Here is a 16,715-nt window from a genome sequence, read left to right on the forward strand (position 1 = left end):
TCAAATCGTTGTTTCTCCAAATTCATCACCAGATACTTAAAAAAGATGTATTTATTTATTTATTCATTTGACAGGCAGAGGGACAGAGGATGCGACAGACAGAGATAAAGATCTTCCAACCTGGAATTCACTCTCCCAGTGGTTGCAATGGTCAGGCCCAGGCCAAGCTGAAGCCAGGATCCTGGTGTTCCTCTGGGCCACCCCTGTGGGTGGCAGGATCCCAAGGACTTGGGCTACCTTCTGCTGCTTTCCCAGACATATTAGGATCAGAAGCAGAGCAGCCAAGACTCAAACAGGCACCTGGCATTGCAACAGTGGTTCAGCCTATTGAGCCACAACCCTGGCCCCTCCCGACACTTTTACAAATTGTCTAGGTTATTAACCTTTCTAGTTCACAATCAAGACAGAAAAATCATGGCATTATTTAACTTCTTAAAACTCAGTGTTCAATTTTTAATATGTAGGCATTTCGAAGCCCTTGCTTTAAGAAATGTATTTCTAAAAAAATGCATTTCCTAACGGGTTCTTCCTTCTTCTTTAATCTATCATTATATGCTTTGTTGAGCTAGTTAAGGTCCACAGGTTAATGGCATTCAAATTTATTGTTTATTCTTTGAAATAATTTATTTAAGATATTTCTGAAGACCAGCATAGCACAAAACACATGAATTACATTAATCGCCATCCTTTCACAAAGCAAAACTTGACTGGCTACTATTTCTTATTTTAGATTCCTTGGTGGAATCTGGCATCTTCTATAAAGTCGTTTGTTCAACCACTGCTGTGGGCAATGACATAACTAATGCTATGTCTTTCTTGTTGACTGGCCTTATTTCATCTTTCTAATGACCATTTGATAGGAAAGAATATTAAGTCATATACAGAGGCATTTTAAATTGGGTAGAGCTTTCTAAGCCTTCTAAAAATAAAGACTAGTCTAGAGTACTATCATACTTTTAATGCCTTGAGTTTATTACACAATGTAGCTATAAATACAGCCAAAGAGTCTCTGCTTCCAAACTAGATCAATCCTTCTGTATCAAAATGGGGGCATGTGTCATTCATAATGTAACTGTTTTGTGCAAGGGAGGAAAAGAAATTCTTTCTGATTTCAGCCCCAGCAGAAAACTTTGTTCCTAGTTGTTGTAAGTGTATTGAGCATAAATACAAGCCTTGTGACAGATGATTAAGGGACTTGTGTTTGGATGCAGATGCATAGGGAAGTAATAGAAATATGTGCATAATTCATTGGACAGGAAACTCTATTGTATTATAAATACTCAGAATTGCTTGGTAGATAGTGAATATAATTTAATTGAAGAAATTTGGTAACTTTCTAATCAGATTAAACCATGGATGTTTTTGTTTTGTATTATGTTTTAGGAATATTATGTCTATAGGAATTTTTAAATTTATTTTTTAAGATTTATTTATTTGAGCATGTCCCGAATTGCACAATTCGGGACATGCTCAAGCTGACTTACCTCAAACAGTAGAGTTAGAAACATACCAGGGGATTCCAATTCAATCCCATCAAGGTGGCATGTACCAATGCCATCTCACTAGTCCCAGTGATCAATTTCTGTTCACAACTGATCGTAATGATAGGACTAAGAACCAAAGGGATCACATAAACAAGAATAGTGTCTGCAAATATTAGCTGATAGAAGCAAAAAGGGAGAGAATGATCCAACATGGGAAGTGAGATACACAGCAGACCCATAGAATGGCAAATGTCCTAACAGCACTCTGGCCTCATAATCAGCCCTTAAGGCATGTGGATCCGGCTGAAATGCCCATGAGAGTATTTCAGGCATGGAAAGCCAAGACACTCTGGGGGAAAAAAAAAACCTAAATGAAAGATCTCCACAAGTGAGATCCCAGTGGAAAGAACGGGTCATCAAAGAAGGAGGTACCTTTCTCTGAAGGGAGGAGAGAACTTCCACTTTGACCATGGCCTCGTCTAAAAATGATCAGAGTCAGTGAACTCAGGGGGCTTCCATAGCCTTGGCAGCTCATGACAAGAGCCTAGGGTGATTACTGAAGCCATAAACAAGAGTGTCAATTGGTTAAGTCAACAACAGGAGTCACTGTGCACTTACTCCTCATGTAGGATCTTTGTCCTTAGTGTGCTGTACATTGAGATTTAATGCTATAACTAGTACTCAAACAGTATTTTTCACTTTATGTTTCTGTGTGGGAGCAAACTGTTGAAATCTTTACTTAATGTATGCTAAACTGATCTTCTGTATATAAAGAGAATTGAAAATGAATCTTGATGTGAATGGAAGGGGAGAGGGAGTGGGAAAGGGGAGGGTTGCGGGTGGGAGGGACGTTATGGGGGGGGAAGCCATTGTAATCCATATTCTGTACTTTGGAAATTTAAGTTAAAAAAAAAAAGAAACGCTATTCACAGCAAAAAAAAAATAGATTTATTTATTTGAAAGCAGAGTAACGGAGAGGCAGAGGCAGAAAGAGAGAAGAGTCTTCCATCCACTGGTTCACTACCCAAATGGCCACAATGGTCAGAGCTGGGCCAATCTGAAGCCAGGAGCCTGGAGCTTTTTCTGGGTCTCCCACGTGGGTGGAGGGGCCCAAGAACTTGGGCCATCTTCTACTGCTTTCCCAGGTACATCAGCAGGGAGCTGGGATCAAAAGTGGAGCAGCCAGCAGACTTGATCTGGTACCTATATGAGATGCTGGCACTGCAGGTGACAGCTTTACTTGCTACATCACAGTGCCATCCCCAGGAATATTTTTATACTGATGACTTCACAAGTGATAGAATCTCAGCAGATATTTTCTTCAACCCAAATCCTGCCTCCCTAGGATTCAAATCTCATAATTTCGGTATCCACTTAGTGCATTCTTTTGCCTCTGTTAAAAGGTTAATAACTGCAGGTTGGTTGGTACATTAAATATGCCATCAGGGGGCCAGCTCTGCGGTGCAGCAGGTTAACGCCCTGGCCTGAAGTGCCGGCATCCCATATGGGCACTGGTTTTAGTCCTGGCTGCTCCTCTTCCAATCCAGCTCTCTGCTATGGCCTGGGAAAGCAGTAGAAGAAGGCTCAAGTCTCAAGTCCTGGGGCCCCTGCACCGACGTGGGAGACCTGGAAGAACCTCCTGGCTCCTGGCTTTGGATCAGCGCAGCTCCAGCCGTTGCAGCCATCTGGGGAGTGAACCATCAGACAGAAGACCTCTCTCTCTCTGCCTCTCCTCTCTCTGTGTAACTCTGACTTTCAAATAAATAAATTAAAAAAAAAATATGCCATCAGGCAACTGATAAACTCTTCTACAAGGAGTCTGGATACTTGAATTCATGGATACTCTTACTTGTTGCATCCAGACAACAAAGAGTCAGTTCATAAAATAGAATGAAAAATGCAATTGTGGGAAAATTAAAATGCTTTTTATTGGAGCTGATCTTAAGTTTTATATAAATTAATGTTTAATTAACAATACATTTTGAAGATATTCGCTTTTGGAAAACTCATATGGCTATACTACAAATATGCTACCTTTAATTTATCTGTTTTGGGTAATTTTATAAAATATAATTGTGGTAGGTAACCTAAAAAATCTCCAACAGTGATGCCTGTCTCCTAGAATCCACACCTTGTATAGCTCCTTCCTTCCATGTACCAGGGTTAGTTTGTAATGTGAACAATAAAATACAGCAAAAGTGACAGTGTGTCATTTCTGAGATTGTATTACATGGGTATTCATTGCTGTTTCTCTCTTGCTCTTTATAAAAGTTTATTTTCACTTTTAGTTAAAAGGCAGACATAGAGAGATGTCTTTCATGTCCTGTTTCACTGCCCAGATAATCGTAAGCTCCAGGACTAGGCCAGACTGAAATCAGGAGTGAGGGACTTCAAATCTCGCACATGGATGGCAGGAATTCAAGTGCTAAAACCATTACCTTCTGACTCCCAAGATGCACATTACCAAGAAGTATTGGAAAGCTGAGCTAGGACTGGAACTTAGGCGCACTGATATGAGATGCAAGTGGTTGGCCAAGTGGTTTTTCACGTGCCCTGTTTGCTCTTTTTCTCTTGGATCAGTTGCACTGCAGGAAGCCCATGCCTGTTGTAAATGCCTCTGTGAAGCCCATGTGGTCAGGAACTGAGGTGTGGTGTGCAGCCAGCCACCAGAGGAATGATCACAGAAGCAGACGCTCTAGCCTAGTAAGCCTTTAAATGGCTGCAGTCCCACTAATATTTTGACAGAAACTTCTTGACCTTGAGCCAGAACCACCCAGATAAACCATCCCTAGATTCCTGGTTCTCAGAAACTCTGAGGAAATAAACACTTGTTGTATAAGCCACTAAACTGTGGGACAATTTGTTACTTTGCTACAGATAACTAATACAATTACCCATTCATTGGTAGTTTCAAAAGGCATAGACTGAAATGCTCGTAAACATTATAACTTAGCATGTCCTTTCTGTCAGATGCAAAAGTATACACTAGCTTTGGTAAACTCAAACATAAAGGGCAGGTTGGGGGTGGAGGGGGAATGGCCCATGGTGAACTGAAGTGTTCTGTAGGTCTGAGAACTCAAACAGCTATAGACAACTGTTGCTATGTGGAAATTTGGGTTGCAGTGTTCCTCTGTTTTGATTTTTGGAAGCTGTAGTACTGAAGGTTGGTTTATTCCCAAGTACCCATTACGCCCCCAAGTAATCAGTCTAGGCTAATCATAGAAAGTCTCTCCTCCATGCTGCTGAATGTGTCATCAAGAAGCATGTGAGTCAATCCTAGCCAGCAAGGTTTCAGGGAAATCTTCTGGGAGACCTCTGAAAAAGATTTCCATGCTTCTAAAAAAGAAGCACAGAACAGAGACTTTATATAAATGTGACATTTTATCATTTGCTGATATCTGAAGATGAATCGAACATTAAGATGGTCAAGTGGGGGAGTGAAAAGGAGCCTGACATTGCAAAGGCATTGTTAGATACAGAAAGCAGTCAACCCCAGGGAACTTAGTACTTCCTGCTATATGGGACCATATAGCCCCTTAAAATACTTTATTTTTTAAGAGATTTTTAAAGTTTATTTATTTGAGAGGTATAGTTACAGGAAGAGGGAGAGACAGAAAGATCTTCCAGCCACTAATTCACTGCCCCAGTGGTGGCAATGGCTGGACCTGGGCCTATCCGAAACCAGGAACCAGGACCTTCCTCCAGGTCTCCCACATGGGTGCAGGGGCCCAAGCACTTGGGCATCCTCCACTGCTTTTCCAGGCCATAAGCAGAGTGTTGGATTGGAAGTGGAGCAACCAGGACACAAACCAGTGTCCATATGGGATGTCAGCACCGCAGGCGGAGGCTTAGCCTACTATGCCACAGTGCCAGCCCCTAAAATACTTTAAGGCAATTTGAATTGGAGTTTATTTTACTTGGAGCCAAAAGCATTCCAAAAGATACACAAGGGAAACAAGTAATTTATAATTATGTCTGAAAAACTGATTTTTAAGAAAGATGTATTTATTTATTTATTTATTTGAAAGGTTGAGAGAGAGTGCAAGCAAGTGCCAGAGAGAGGGATTGAATACGCTAGTTCAGTTTGTAAATGGCCACAACTCGGGGCTAAGCCAGGCAAAAGTCAGAAGCTAGGAACTCCATTCTGGTCTCCTTATGGTGGAAGGGCTCCAAGAACTTGAGCCATCATCTGCTGCTTTCCCAGGCAAATAGCAGGGAGCTGAATAAGTGGAGTAACCAGAACTCAAACCGGCGCTCCAGTATGGATGTCAGTGCCACAAGCAGCAGCTTAACCTGCTGTATCACAATACTAAGCCCTGCCACTGATATTTTAAAATATTTATTTAGTTATTTATTTGAAAGGCAAGGTGTGTGTGTGTATGTGTGTGTGTGTGTGTAAGAGAGAGACAGAGGTAGCGACAGATAAAAAGAGAAACTTTACATCCACTGGGTTACTCTTCAAATGCCTGCAACAGCCAGGGAGGGGCCACGGCAAATTTGAGGAGCCAGGAGGTCTATCTAGTCTCCGACCCTTGTGGAGAACACCAAGTACTTTGACAATCATCTGATGTCTACTGGGTACATTGTAAAGAAGCTGGATCAGAGGTGGAGGTGAGTCTCAATCTCAAGGGTTTTGATGTAGGATGAGGGCATCTCAAGCAGTAGCTAAATCTGTTATGCCATACCTGCTCCTGGTTTTTAAACAAAGCATGCAATTCTATTTTTAAATGAACCTGTATCAAACAAACCATATTTGCATACATACCCATTATGTTGCCTGCTGTTTTTGATCACTTTTATAGCCATTATACTGTATTCTTAAAAAAAAATGAAAATGGTTTATTTGCATTTTACTTAAAGATTTCATTTGTTCAATGACTGTTTATTGGCCAGTCACAACAGAATGCGTAATTCTTTCCATCAAGGCACTTGTTGATGGCAACTCTGTAGTAATATGATTGTGATTATGAAATTCTATGTGTCCAGCATGCCTGACTAGCACGTGTTGAATGCAGAATTGCATTTAGGTAACTTTTTTTCTTATTGTATTACAACCAAATGTTATATGCTTGTTAAAATAAGTTAGCACTGTAACTGTATTTGAAACAAGTGCAACATTTTTAAAATCTGCATTTGTTAGATAAAATTTAAGGTCCTATTTTTAATCTTATGAACTATAGTTGAATGAGGACACTGCTACACAGGATTATAACCAGACATGGGAACCCAGCAAAAGATAAGGGAGTAAGAAATGGTAGAAGGAAGGGTGGTGTATTTAGTCCAAAAGAAGCAAACAAACCAGGTAATTATCTTCATACACTTAAATGTTAGTCATTTGCTCAGTGACCAGCATTTAATGTCATTTTTCTAATCAGTACAACTCTGCAGAGCAGAATAGTTATTCTCACATTACAAATAGGCAAACTATATTTAGGGAGTTAGCAGTGACTGATGAATGACCAGGAAGCCAGAGTCTTCAGATTCTGTCGATACACTCTCCATCCCATGATTTCCCCAAGCCCAGACAACTGTAGGCTTGCACCATAAAGCCTCCAGATCCTGAAGCAGTTTTCTAGTAGCTCTAACAGCTCAATAACCTCACTCCTTCTCTTTCACCTCAACCTGTGCCCAAATCTCAGCTTTATGTATTGTTCTTAAGATTCCAAAGACAGTGGGGGATAACATGCTAAGCAAAAGGAGGGAAAGCAGGGAATTAATCATTGATGCTTATGTAGACTTACTTATACCTCCTGTGAGAAACACAAGCAGGGGAGTCTACTCATGTGAAGGAATTAATGTTTTTGGATCTACTCCCTCTTAATGGGCACACTTTTTTCTTGAGGAGAGAGAATTGGGAGAAAAGGGAGTATTCAGCATCTTGTGGGAGGCCAGGAATCAATAAATAAATTAATAAAAATATGTATTACTATTTACTTGAAAGGCAGAGAAAGAGAATCTTTCATCTGTTGGTTCACTTGTCAAATGGCTAGAATAGCCAAGCCTGAAACATGCCAAAGCCAGCAGCCAGGAACTCCATCTAGGTTTCTCATGTGGGTGGGAGGGGGTCCAAGCACTTGTATCATCTTCCACTGCTTTCCTAAGCATATTAGCAGGGAGCTGGAGTGGAAGGGAAGCAATGTTCCAACAAGGATGTCAGTGTTGTAGGTGCTGGCTTAACATGCTGTGTTACAATGCTGGCCCCCCTAATAAATAATTTCACAGGGATTTGAACTCAGTGAGCTGGATTAGAAAACTGTTACCTCCCATTCTCTAATCAATAGGAGGGTGGAACCAGAATCACAGGTAGATAAAGGCGATTTCTGCCTCAAGGCAACTTCTGCTTGGTACCCTTTTCTAACAATTTGGACTTTCTACAGTCGAGGTATTCTGGTTCAGAAGCAGGAATTTCTCCTATGATTGATTAAAAAATAGGTGCTGGAAAAGATTCCTGCATTTGATGGAAAGTTGGGGGACACTAAGCCCTTTTCAAAACTAACCTATGATCCCTAGATCACTGGCAAGCAGTTCTGAGCTCTCCTTTCTTCTGTTTACTCTTTTCAGATTTGGCCACAGCTCACTGTCACGGCAAAGGCTGAGGGATTTGAAAACCCCTTGTTATAATTAGGCAACCTCCTCAGCAAAGGAGTCTTAACTAGTAATAGTCTTTCGTTGGCTTTCAGGGACAAAACTTGTTGAAAGGAGGAGAGAGAGCACACCCTATGGAGGATAAAATCAGAGCCGGGCTGACCAATTCCAACATGACCAATTCCATCATGATTGTCATTAATCCTGGGGGACCTGGTGTGGTATGCGGAGATTACTGAGGTGCAGAAAGAGGCAGGGCACGATGGAGAGGGAAGTGTGGACACTTTTCTAGCTTCATTGAGGTGCATTTTCACAGGTTTACATAGTTTCAGGGGTTGAGAAATTAAAGGCAATTACTGAAATTTTGAAGCCTTCTGTTCCTCAGTTCACAAGCATTGTCATACAAGTCCCATTCTTGTCCTTTCTATACAGATGAGAAGCCTTTGGCTTAGGGAAGTAGGGAATCTGTCTAATATTCCATGGTGCATAACATCTAGAGCCAGAATGAGCACGGGTTTGATTCCAAGGCTAAAGGAACCATTTTTTTTTTTTTTAGTACACACACACAAACACACATACATTCCTCCCCTATTAATATGTATAATTTGAGTAACTGAACATGAGTCTATTGAGTTAGTTTACATATAAGAATTCTGCCAAGTTTAGATGAATATTTAAAAAGAATTCAAGCTTAAAAAAGTATTTTTTATTTTATGAAAATCAGTCTAAAACAAAAAGAAAAATAGATATCAAACAACTCTTCCCAGCCTTAAGCACACAACGAGTCAAGGAGAACTTTTCTTTTCCTCTTGGGTACCATACACAATGCTGGTAGCCCAGTGGAATTGCTATTGCAATTGTTGATCCTGGGACATCTTTATGGCTCAGGGTGGTCAGAGAAAAGTGTGACTAACAAGGCAGAAGTATAAACTTGACCTCTACTATCAGAGATCCCCTACCAATAGCGGACCTCTGACCCTGAATCACTGGACCATTCCAGTGATTGAATTGATGGCAATTCATCACTTACTTCCCTGAACTATTAATGAAATATTATATTGTCATGTAATTCTGTTTCCACTCCTCCAAATGCCCGACAATATCCTATTTCTGATCTCCCACAGTCCCTAGACAAATTGTCATAGTATTTGATTCTTTTTCCCTCTTTGGAATGAAAGAGCAATGCCCAGTGTTCTTTTAACAGTTTTTTTGTACTTAGAATTGTAAAAGTAAACACTGTTTTTATGCCATCTGTTTAGAAGCTTTTGGCTTTTCCAAATACAGTCAGTACCTCAATTTTCAATGGATCTTTTTTCCCAAAGTTATTTTGTATATCAGTTTTTAGAACTCTTAAAAATAATATATGCATTGCATTGGGTTTTTTCCAAATCAAACTACAAGGAGATATTCAGCCCATCACATATGCGGAATAAAATGATCCTTTAAAAGCCGGCGCCGTGGCTCAATAGGCTAATCCTCCACCTTGCGGCGCCGGCACACCGGGTTCTAGTCCCGGTTGGGGCGCCGGATTCTGTCCCGGTTGCCCCTCTTCCAGGCCAGCTCTCTGCTATGGCCAGGGAGTGCAGTGGAGGATGGCCCAGGTGCTTGGGCCCTGCACCCCATGGGAGACCAGGAAAAAGCACCTGGCTCCTGGCTCCTGCCAGGATCAGCGCGGTGCGCCGGCTGCAGCGGCGGCCATTGGAGGGTGAACCAACGGCAAAGGAAGACCTTTCTCTCTCTGTCTCTCTCTCTCACTGTCCACTCTGCCTGTCAAAAAAAAAAAAAAAAAAAAAAATGATCCTTTAAGCCATCGTGAAACCAAATGTTCACACATAACATAGTCACCACAGGAAAGAGCGGATTTGCAGGCGAATGTGGCTCTGCCTGAGGGTGGATTGGGAGGCTCCTCTCTTCAGTTCCCTAGTTGTGAATCTGGATGAGACTACCAGAATACGCTGTGAGGCTGAGGGAGTTGAATCCTTGGCCTTGAGACAATGAGTTTGCTTGATGGGATCAAAGGTGAGGAGGGAATAAGTAGGGGCATCCTGAGGACTTCTCAGCATTGTGGAGGGGAAAGCCTGCACATGTTGAGTTGTTCCTCTCCTTGCTCATTAGCTGCTGCTGAAGGAAAGAAAAGGGCATAGAAGGAGCTGGCTGTGGGATGCTTACAGTTGTAACCAGGTGCAGTTGCTTCCCCCACAACTCTGGCTTTGAATCTGCGGTGCAGGGTAATGAGCACTGGAGGAGGGAGCTGTTCCTGAGGCCTAACCATGGAGAAAGGTCTTCCTGCACACCTCCCTCCATATTCACACTACTCTCCCCTCCACTGTAACGTGATGGGGGTAGGAGGGAGAAGAGCATTCGGGGACTGGATTGGGATATGGAAAAACCTAAACATCTATACGTTTGGAGCAGCAAGAAGAAAAGAAGAGAGGAAAGGAAAATGCTAGCAGAGGAGTGTGTGGAAAACAGATTAAAGTGCTACCTTGTCTGTAAAATAGAAGGCAAACCCCAAATTAAGACCCTCAAATCCAGTCTTATTAAACAAATGCCATTTTATTTTCAGAGAAAGGCATGTTTTTAAACCTTAATGATGAAATCCAGCTGTGGGATTTCTGTGGATAGTACCAACTCATATGTGTCAACTTTGTAACCATTTAAAGGTAAGGAGGCTCTGAGAACATTCAGTTCCTATTAGGAGGGGCCAGACTGCACTCTTCTATGTGTCTCAATGCCAACAATCTTCTCTTTGGCCTGCCTCTCTCTCCTTGCTTCCCACTCTGCAAGGTACAGAGATGTGGGAGAGTTGGGTCTGCCTACCAGAACCCCAGGAAGTGTGAAAGCAGTGGTTGTAGGAGCCATGCAGAGAGGGCAGGAAGCAGGGTCCTGGCAGCGCAGGGCAGCAAGAATCCAAAGAGGGACCTCCCCTGGGTCTTTAAGCATGCAGCCTAAATGGAAGAAGAGTCGGGAAGGAAAAGGGCTGACTGCACTTACAGCTCTCACCTGCTGCATCAAGCGCCTGTGATGGTGAGCTCTGTCAGCCCCGACTGAAGTCAGCAGTGAAACACCCCACATGCATAGTTATCTTTCATTCTCTTCCACAAGCAGGGTCTGAGCTATGCTTTTGGACCCAGAAAAACATTCTGAATAAAGTTTTGACAAATACTTCCCTGAGTTCCTAATAGCATTTCATTTATACACGTCATTCTGAGGTAAAATAAAATCTTTCATTAACAGGGATGGAGACAAAACCCAGTAAGAAGATTCACAAAAATTTTAAAAGGATGGATTATTTCAAGCCAGGAGTGGGGAATTAACAATAAACACTTAAGTTGTGTTCAACATTTCTTCAGGGCAGGATTCCTCCCCCATGGGGAAACAGTCATGCCAGAAAGTAAAATAGTAGCTTCTTTGTGGGCTTCCTTCTCATTGTTTTAGTGGCATAGTTGGGCACAACTGAAAGGGGAAATTCCAAAACATCCAACTCCAGTGGCTTCCTGTTTATCCTAAGTTAACTTTTTGGAAGATAGGGAGGGAAGGTGGAAGAGCCTGTTGCAAGGGCCCTACCACAGCTAGGGTCAAATCAATGAACTCGCAGACAGGCGGGCAGAGCAGACTTTGCAGAGACAAACAGGCCTCTCTCAAGTCCTTCCCCCTGTAAAAGCGGGCAGGAGTCAGAGGGTTGAGCTTTTGGGATGGGATGGAGGCTGGGACAGGTGCAGCCTTCTCTGGGTAGAGGAAATGTGGTATCAAGAGGGCTTCACCGTAACCCAATAATAACCGACATTTGGTGCTGTCCAGGGCACCGGGTGAAAAGTGGGAGGCAGGAAGCAGAAAGGCTCAAGCTCCTTTCCGTGAGCCGGTTCAGGAATTTAATTTCAGCCAATGTTGATTTGGGCACAGTGTTAAGTCTGGGATTTCAAGCTGAATGAAAAGTGTGAATCAACGTGGCCTTGTCCTTCAAGCGCTCACAGCTGAGTCAAATGGCTTTAGCACTCCTCGCGGGCTCTTAGAGCTTTTGTCTGGCAGTTATTAGGCGATTCTGGCACCTAAATTCATCCACGCTGTTCTAAAGTCTGCAACACAGAGAAAGAAGGCACTGGACGGGGGTGGAGGAGGAATGACGCGGGGCTGGTGCCAGACGTGGGAGCGGTAGTGGTGCTGCCTGCGGGCAAGAGGCAGCCAAACTCGGCCCCCGCAGTGGCACCCTCCGGCTTGGCCCCTGCACAACCAGCTTGGGCAGTCCCAGCAGCTGGCCCTGCCACGCTGGGGCAAAGTCTAGGTCCCGCTTGGGCGAAACTGCGCGCCCGGCGCCCGCAGCCAGGGGGCAGAGTCCCCAGCCCCTGCTCTGCCAGCCACCTGGTGGCTCAGTTCCCACAGCTCTGGACCGGGTTGCTCCTTCTTCCTGGTCCTCTCGGCCTCCCGAGTCTCTGCTGAGCTCAACTCTGCACGCCTGCCTCCCCCGCCGCGGGAGACAGACCAGAGGCCGGCGGGACAAGCGGGTGGAGGCGCGGCAGGGAAGGCGGTGCGCGGGCGGAGACTGGAGCGGGGAATACAAGGGGCGCCGCGGCCCCGCCTCCACTCCCACCCCTCCATCCCCAGAACCCAGGGAACGCGGGAGCATGAACCAAACCCCGCAGCGCTGGCATGATGACATTCGCCCGCCTCGTGGTGGCTCTGATTTTAGGGGCCCTCTCAGAAGTGGCCAGCTTTGATCCGGTCCTCGGGTATCCCCTCCACCGCCGCCACCGCCCTCGGTCCCCTCTGGATCCCCAGGACACGTATTTCCTTCCTGATCAGCGGCAGCAACAGAGCACGCCTCCGCCACCCCTGGTCCCGCGCCCCCCGAGGGCGCTGCTGGCCCCGCGCCTACACGCCCTCCAAGCTGGGCACACGCCCCGGCCCCATCCTGGGGGCTGCCCCGCCAGCCAGTCGTGGGTCAACGTGACGGACTTCGGCGCCCCATGTCTGCGCTGGGCAGAGGTGCCACCTTTCCTGGAGCGGTCGCCCCCCGCGGGCTGGGTTCACCTGCGAGGACAGCGCCACAACTTTTGCCGGAGCCCAGATGGCGCGGGCAGCCCCTGGTGTTTCTATGGAAACGTCCACGGCAAAGTGGACTGGGGCTACTGCGACTGCAGATACGGTGAGTGGGCTCTGGGCAGGTGCGGCCAGGTGTCGGGACTAGCAGGGAGCTAGCCCTGCATGAGTGGGCATGGAGGTCTCTTGGAGAGGGAGGGGATGTGGGGGTTAGGTTTGCACGGAGGGGTGTGAGGGAGCTGCCACCCAGTTACCAGTAAAGTGGGTAGTGTAAGTTCAAATCGGAAAGGCTGCTTGGTGTGAAGTTGTCAGGGGTGACGGTTTCTATGCTGGGTGCTTGGCTCTGAGTTCCTGGATGTAGTTTGTCTTCTGGTCACTAAGAGTGTGTGTGTGGATGTGTGTGCTCACACACGTGTGTATGCATATGTGAGCATGCATTGTGTGATTGTATGTGCGTTGCCTGTACATTATCTAGATCTCTAACTTGCTCTGAGAGTGTTACTGTATTTATATAAAAGAGAGTGCAAAAGAAAACAGTTAACTACTTGTTTTGGAAAGTGAACTATTGAATCTAATGACAATCAATAATCTTTCCTTCTTCCTGTAGACCCTGGTTTTGGAAAAATGTGGTAGCTTATTTGTTTGAATCTCACTCTTGAACTCTATGTGAGATATAATCCCCAGGCCAAATACAGTGATACATCCTGGGACACTGTATGTTATCATTGAGAAGGAAGGGAAAGGCAAAAGGAATAGTAGCTCTTTGTACAGAAGCAACTAGATTTATCAAATGCAGTTTTCAAGAATGCCATTGTTTAGCTGAAAATGTTTATTTGTGGGAAATCCAGACTATTTGGTAACACCCCATAAAGTTGATCATGTGTCTTGGGTTTGTGGTAATATAAGCATCACATTAATAAATGTAATATCACATCACTATCTTTGAACAGTGCTTCATTTGGGATTGTGGTTTTGTTTAAAATTAGAGCTATCCCTTTTGTTTAACAACTAGGGAAGAAAGACTTTATGTCCTTCAAAGTTTGAATTTCCCTTCAAAAACAATTTTTGGCCGCTCTCCAAATGGGCTGTGGGGCAGGCATTTTGTGCATTGGGATCCTGAAACACGTTGTGCTTTGTACCTCCTGGAGGTAATTTAGAGGTAACCTTTCAGAGTGTCATTCTTTTCCTACAGAGATTTTATTTATCTGTGCCTTCAATTGCATTCGTGCTTTGAGTTAAAGGAAAATGATAGGAAGGTTAAGATCAATTATCCTTCATCCTAGAGAATGAAGTCATCGCTCTACTGGTGTTTCATGGACAGAATGCCAATGTGGCTATAAAAAATTTGAGGTGATATCAAACAAAGAGCCCTAGCATTATTTCACTATTTACTGTAAGAGATTGCAGTAAAATTTCATGTTTAGCTCACATTCACACTGACCTTTCTTTTATTATGCTTAGCTTTATGTATAGTTAAAGGTGAAATATTAAGGAATAAATATATAGTAAAGGATATATGATTTCTTCCTTAAATACTAACACATAAAAAACAAATTTACAGTGTAAAACAATTATAGTGATCTATTGCTGTCTGACACATTTTTCGGCTTTATATTCCAAAAAAGGAGAATAGCTTGTTCTTGTTTTCCCTGCTACTTTACTTACTTTGAATAGAAATTTAAATCTTTGCAATGCCTTTATGCTCATAACTAACTTAGCAGACAAAACCCCAAACACTTCACAGTAGCCTTGTACTTCCTGGAATAAAGTGAATGAACATGAGAGAAACAGAAGAAACCATCCAAGATGGAAGGTAAATGCTCTCCCTATCACCACAGAGTAGAAAACAACAGGCTAAGTAATAATTGAATTATTTTATCAGGCTCATTGTTTTTAAAAATCGGGTTGATTTATTTGAAAGGCAGAAAGAGAGAGAGAAACAAACTTCCGTTTGATGGTTCGGTTCCAAAAAGGCTCAGCCTGGCCAAAGATAGGAGATTGGAGCTCCATCTGGGTCTCCCACATGGGTGGCAGAGACCCAAGTACTTGGGCCATCTTTTGCTGCTTTCCCAAGTGCATTAGCAAGAAGCTAGATTAGAAGTGGAGTTACTAGGACTCCAACAGCACTTAGATGGGCTGCCAGCCTTGCTGGCAGTGGCTTAACCTGGCCCCTAAACAGATTCAATCTTGATGACGCCAGCTTCCCATTCTTCATTTACTCCTTCAGGTTGCCTTGGGCAAACTCACATCTTTGAGATAAATGCTGTAGTCTAAATCATTCGGTACTTCTGTTCCTACATCTCATTTAAGGAAGTAAGCAAAAGTATCATGGAATGGTGAACTTATTGAATTGTGCTTTAGAATACTGGTGTCTGTTTGGCCTCTGCCAGTAGCTATGCAATGTTGGGTAAGACCCTTTTACAACTTTGACTTTCTCACCTGGAGAAAAGCAGGTTTTGAATAGATTATTCAAAGGACTTTTCCAGTTCTGAGCATGCACATAAAGGATGTGGAGCCTTGCTCTGTGCTGGATGATGGACTGAGCATTTCTTGTGCATTTTCTCATTTGAGTCTCACAGCAGCCTGATAAGGGAGTTCCTAAATTGTAATGATGAAAATACCAGAAGGCATATTATGAAGGGTACAGGAGAAAACAGGGTTGAATGTATAGATCTTCACAGCTCATTTTCTTCTAATTTTTTACTTACATACACATGAAGAAATAGCTTGGCTGGGTAGGAATCCTCATTTTCTAGCTGAGAATTAGTCTAAAGGAAGAGAGAAAGGTATAATGATCATGATTTCCAGTGTCTTAGACTTTACAATTTCTCATTTTTTTTATTTTACAAAAAACAGGCATAAGAACAATTTATAGTAATGACATCACACCATAATAAAATAAACCAGCAGCTGGAATTATGCATTTGGCTGTGTTGAGAGAAATGAGGAAGTTGGTGTTTCTGGGTGGAGAATTGGTGGAAGCCCCACTGAAGGGTCAGGGTGGGGATCTCAGGTGAGTCAGGGCAGGGTGCAGATGTTCTAGAGGCTCGCATGTCAGAGGAGAAAAGGTGATGCCTGGGCCCTGGTTTCACAAAACTTTCATGTCAGTGATAACCAGTCTAGGCAGTGGCATGGCCTGAATCAGCCAAAGAAGGACATTTTCATAAAGCATTGAAATCCCCTAAATGCAAAGATTCCTGGGACCTGGGACTAGCCTCAGAGACTGAGTAATTCTCAGCTCTGGATCAGGAATGGAACATGCATTTCTTTCTTTTTTTTTTTTTTAAGATTTATTATTTATTTGAAAGTCAGAATTACATAGAGGCGGAGGTCTTTCATTTGCTGGTTCACTCCTCAAATGGCAGCAATAGCCAGAGCTGGGCCAATCCAAAGCCAGGAAGCAGGAGCTTCTTCAGGATCTCCCACTTGGGTGCAAGGGCCCAAGAACTTGGGCCATCTGCCACTGCTTTCCCAGGCCATAGCAGAGAGCTGGATCGAAGGTAGAGCAGCCAGGCACCTTTATGGAATGCCTGCTCTGCAGGCAGCGGCTTTACCCACTATGACACAGCGCCAACACCTGGAGCATGCATTTCTGATGAGCAGGCAGGT

The 16,715-nt window shown here is 43.7% G+C and overlaps 1 protein-coding gene across 2 annotated transcripts in view; it reads left to right on the forward strand.

Annotated features, from left to right (window-relative positions):
- Positions 1 to 12,419: 12,419 nt before the first annotated feature.
- PRSS12 (serine protease 12) overlaps positions 12,420 to 16,715 on the forward strand; it is a 71,515-nt gene continuing 67,219 nt past the window's right edge. The window contains exon 1 of one of the 2 annotated variants that reach the window (XM_089302881.1): positions 12,420 to 13,212. In XM_089302881.1, the coding sequence (XP_089159007.1) occupies positions 12,717 to 13,212 (496 nt within the window). In that variant the 5' untranslated portion in view covers positions 12,420 to 12,716. The remainder of the gene's footprint in view (positions 13,213 to 16,715) is intronic. The other variant, XM_051820054.3, reaches the window with a different exon arrangement.

This window comes from Oryctolagus cuniculus, chromosome 8 (genome assembly GCF_051225735.1).
Source record: "Oryctolagus cuniculus isolate XC-2025 breed Fujian yellow rabbit chromosome 8, ASM5122573v1, whole genome shotgun sequence".
Classification (NCBI taxonomy): domain Eukaryota; kingdom Metazoa; phylum Chordata; class Mammalia; order Lagomorpha; family Leporidae; genus Oryctolagus; species Oryctolagus cuniculus.